The following is a 3,622-nucleotide window of genomic DNA, read 5'->3' on the forward strand; positions in this document are numbered from 1 at the left end:
CATGAGTTAATAGAATTTCTGAGACATATATTTCCATTTTAACATGAGCGAATCAAATAGCTTTTGGAATAATCCTGTTAACAATTGTAAGCTTTATAATAACCGCACTACTAGTTGTACCGTAACCGTAACAGCCTGTGAATGTCCCACTGCTGGGCTAAAGGCCTCCTCTCCTCTTTTTGAGGAGAAGGTTTGGAGCTTATTCCACCACGCTGCTCCAATGCGGGTTGGTAGAATTCACATATGGCAGAATTTCAGTGAAATTAGACACATGCAGGTTTCCTCACGATGTTTTCCTTCACCGTAAAGCACGAGATGAATTATAATCACAAATTAAGCACATGAAAATTCAGTGGTGCTTGCCCGGGTTTGAACCCACGATCATCGGTTAAGATTCACGCGTTCTTACCACTGGGCCATCTCGGCTTACAATACATATTACGTGTAATGGCAAATAATACATAAATTACAAAAATAATCTTTCAACTGTGCTATTAAATAATTAAAAAAAAAAAAAAAATTGTCAATGTCAAAATTGCCGCCAAAATTAACATATAACCGTAAAATTTGTTTTGCTTTAAATGTCATATAATACAATATATGATATAAAATAAAATTTATTTACAATTTACACATAATATATATGTATATAAAAAATTAAACAAACTCTTTTAAAAAAAAAAAAAAAGAAACACCGAGAGATTATCGTCGCTTACAATATAATAATTTTATTCAATTATATTATTACTTTCATCATCAACTTTGGAATGTCTCTCATCATTGTAGGATTCTGCTTAAATCATCGTTCCTCACCTCATATCGATGCAGGAGTTGGGACGAGTTGTAATGCGGACTCTCGCTGTAAAAGAACGGCCGTTTCATCGTATTTTGCCAGAGCTGCGTGTGCGCGGCGAGTGCGTTCTGCTTGGCGATGAGCAGCTCGGGGCCGGGCCGCGCGCTGCCCTCCGCCCCGCCCGCGCCCCCCGCGCCGCCCGCTCCCGCCGCGCCCGCCGGCGAGTAGTACGGGCTGCTCTGCGGCTGCAGCACGTTGTCGCAGCTGTTGGGAGTATCAGGTTCCTGCTTCACTTGATGCTGTATCTGTTCCAAGATCCTCTGTTGTTCGATGACTCGCCTTTGACTGTCGTACATCGCGTTTTGGTCGATTTGCTCTTTATTCTGTTCATATATGAACTTGTCCTCTTCGTTGCCGAAATCTATTTCCTGCTTTATATGATTCTCGTTAAAGAAGTTCTGATTCTCGTTGATCCTGTGCTGTTCCTGCAATACCTGCAGATTGTGCTGTTGGTTCCGGAGTATCTCGACGCTATCCTGGTACGGGCTCTGGTACACGAAGTCCGGTCGGTTCTGGTACTCCTTCTCCAAGTAGCCGTTGTATACGTCCTGTATCTTAGGGTAACCGTTCTCGAGCACCGATTTCTGGTAATCGATTTTGTCGTAGCTGTTATGGGATTTCCTTTCGAGGGCATATTTCTCGGCCTCCTTGTTGTATTCCTCGTTCGTCTGCGGGATGTAGTCGTCGGCCAGCTTGGAGAAGTCCTTCGGCATGTCGTATTTATTCAGCTCGGGGTCGTACGATTTTTTGAACTGACCGTAGTCCATTTCCGGGTTCACAGACTTCTCTGACTCGCTGTAGGTCTGCGGATTGTCGTCTTCCTCGCAGAGCACGGGGTCGGTTTGCATTATCGCGTCCTGTTTTTTTGGTTTCATTTGATTCTGTTGTAGTAATATTCAAATCATATTTCTCAATCAACTTTGTATGAGCATCAACACCACTAAATAAGTGTGATCCTAATAATTTTACGTGAGTTCTATTAAATGTTTGTTATGGGTGACATCGGTAAAGGAAATAGCCAGAGGTATCCGCAGACTAATACAAATTTCACAGCTGTCGTTAATGTTGTTTATAGTTGCGAATCGATATACATTGGAATCTATCGAGAAGGCGCTTTCGCTTTCATTCTAAGGATGCCTAAATGGGTAGGCATCAACCACTCATCAGATATTCCACCGCAAAACAGCAGTACTTGGTATTGTTGTGTTCTATGATCTACAAAGACTATTAGTATTCCATTCGTGGGTGGCTTGATCGTGGGTTCAAACCCGGGCAAGCACCACTGAATATTCATGTGCTTAATATGTGTTTATAATTCATCTCGTGCTTGACGGTGAAGGAAAACATCGTGAGGAAACCTGCATGTGGCTAATTTCATTGACATTCTGCCACATGAGTATTCTACCAACCCGCATTGGAGCAGCGCGGTGAAATAAGCTCCAAACCTTCTCCGCAAAATGGATAGGATGCCTAAATGGCCTAGCCCAGCAGTGGCACATAAACAGACTGTTACTGTCCTGTAACTGTTGCACATATTTTACAAATTCTGAAGTATATGTTATAGTTAATTAATATAAAGCGTTAATACAAAAAATCCGTAGACACAACAGACCTCGATTATTTGTAAATAATTAAACAGTTTCAATAACCCATAGTATTAATCAGAAAAGTGTAAAGATTAGAGGAAACTTCATAATTTTTTTATCGAGAAATTTTATAAATGTATGTTATTGGTGAGATAAAACTTTCGAAAACATAATGTAATTTACATTTAATATTTTGTTTTCAACTTTTAACGAGATATTCCCATACAAAATCTAACAAAACTTAGTTATTTTACGTCAAACCTCCGACCTAGATATTACCCATACAAAATCTAATAAGGTTATAGTTATTTTACTTCATATCTCCTCTTAAGACCGTTCCTTATTTGGTAATTTATTTTGTGACCCTCGTGTAAAAACCATTTTCATAATTATGATATCTCATAACGCCATTGAAAATATGATAAAACCTTAACTGCTGTTAAATTCTTTGTCCAGCCTTCCAAAACAAAGATTATAATTTTTGAAATTATGCTTAAAACTGTCTGTGAATGCAATTCGCTTACGATGATCGTCGTTCTATAACAATATTTTTATTCATATGCCGCTCTATCGCCTAACGCAGTAATTTAAATGCTTCATTTTCAGGTCAGCTTGCACGTAAATGAAAATCAGTTCATTTTTAGCGCTTTAGTTATACACACTTTAAGCGAATCTTTGTAATATATTTGTTGAACCTTCTGAAATGCGTTTATATGGACCATATATACTTATTAAATCCTAAATTAGGAAATGCAACAAAAATTATACTTCTACTTACATCTTCTCACCAATTATTAAATGTGTATGATATATGAAAATACCACCTAACATGCTCAAAGAAGCATCTACTACTAAAAACTAGGTAAAATCAACTTTGTATTAAGATTAAGGTGAGCTTATGTGATTAATTTTCCTATGACAATAATGACTTTATTTAATTAAAGGCATCGTCGTGCTTTACAAACCACTGCCCCACGTTAGACTCAGTTTAATCAAAACTTAAAAAAATTTGTATATTTTTAATGATGTAATTACTATAGATATCTTTAAAAATTCAAGAATTAAAGAAATAAAACTTATTTGTGTTCTGTTCACAGGACCAGGAACTTCAACAATAGCCTCAATCTTTTCTGGCGAATTTTTAACCATTTTTAAATTTCTGTACTTGCTCATCCTTATTTCT

The 3,622-nt window shown here is 37.7% G+C and overlaps 1 protein-coding gene across 1 annotated transcript; it reads right to left on the minus strand.

The window, feature by feature from the left end:
• Positions 1 to 268: 268 nt before the first annotated feature.
• Positions 269 to 1,734, minus strand: LOC126769000 (uncharacterized). The gene has a single exon (XM_050487532.1). The coding sequence runs from the start codon at positions 1,726 to 1,728 to the stop codon at positions 778 to 780; it is 951 nt and encodes a 316-aa protein (XP_050343489.1). The 5' UTR covers positions 1,729 to 1,734; the 3' UTR covers positions 269 to 777.
• Between the last annotated feature and the right edge of the window lie 1,888 nt (positions 1,735 to 3,622).

The sequence above is a fragment of the Nymphalis io genome, chromosome 6 (genome assembly GCF_905147045.1).
Source record: "Nymphalis io chromosome 6, ilAglIoxx1.1, whole genome shotgun sequence".
Lineage (NCBI taxonomy): Eukaryota > Metazoa > Arthropoda > Insecta > Lepidoptera > Nymphalidae > Nymphalis > Nymphalis io.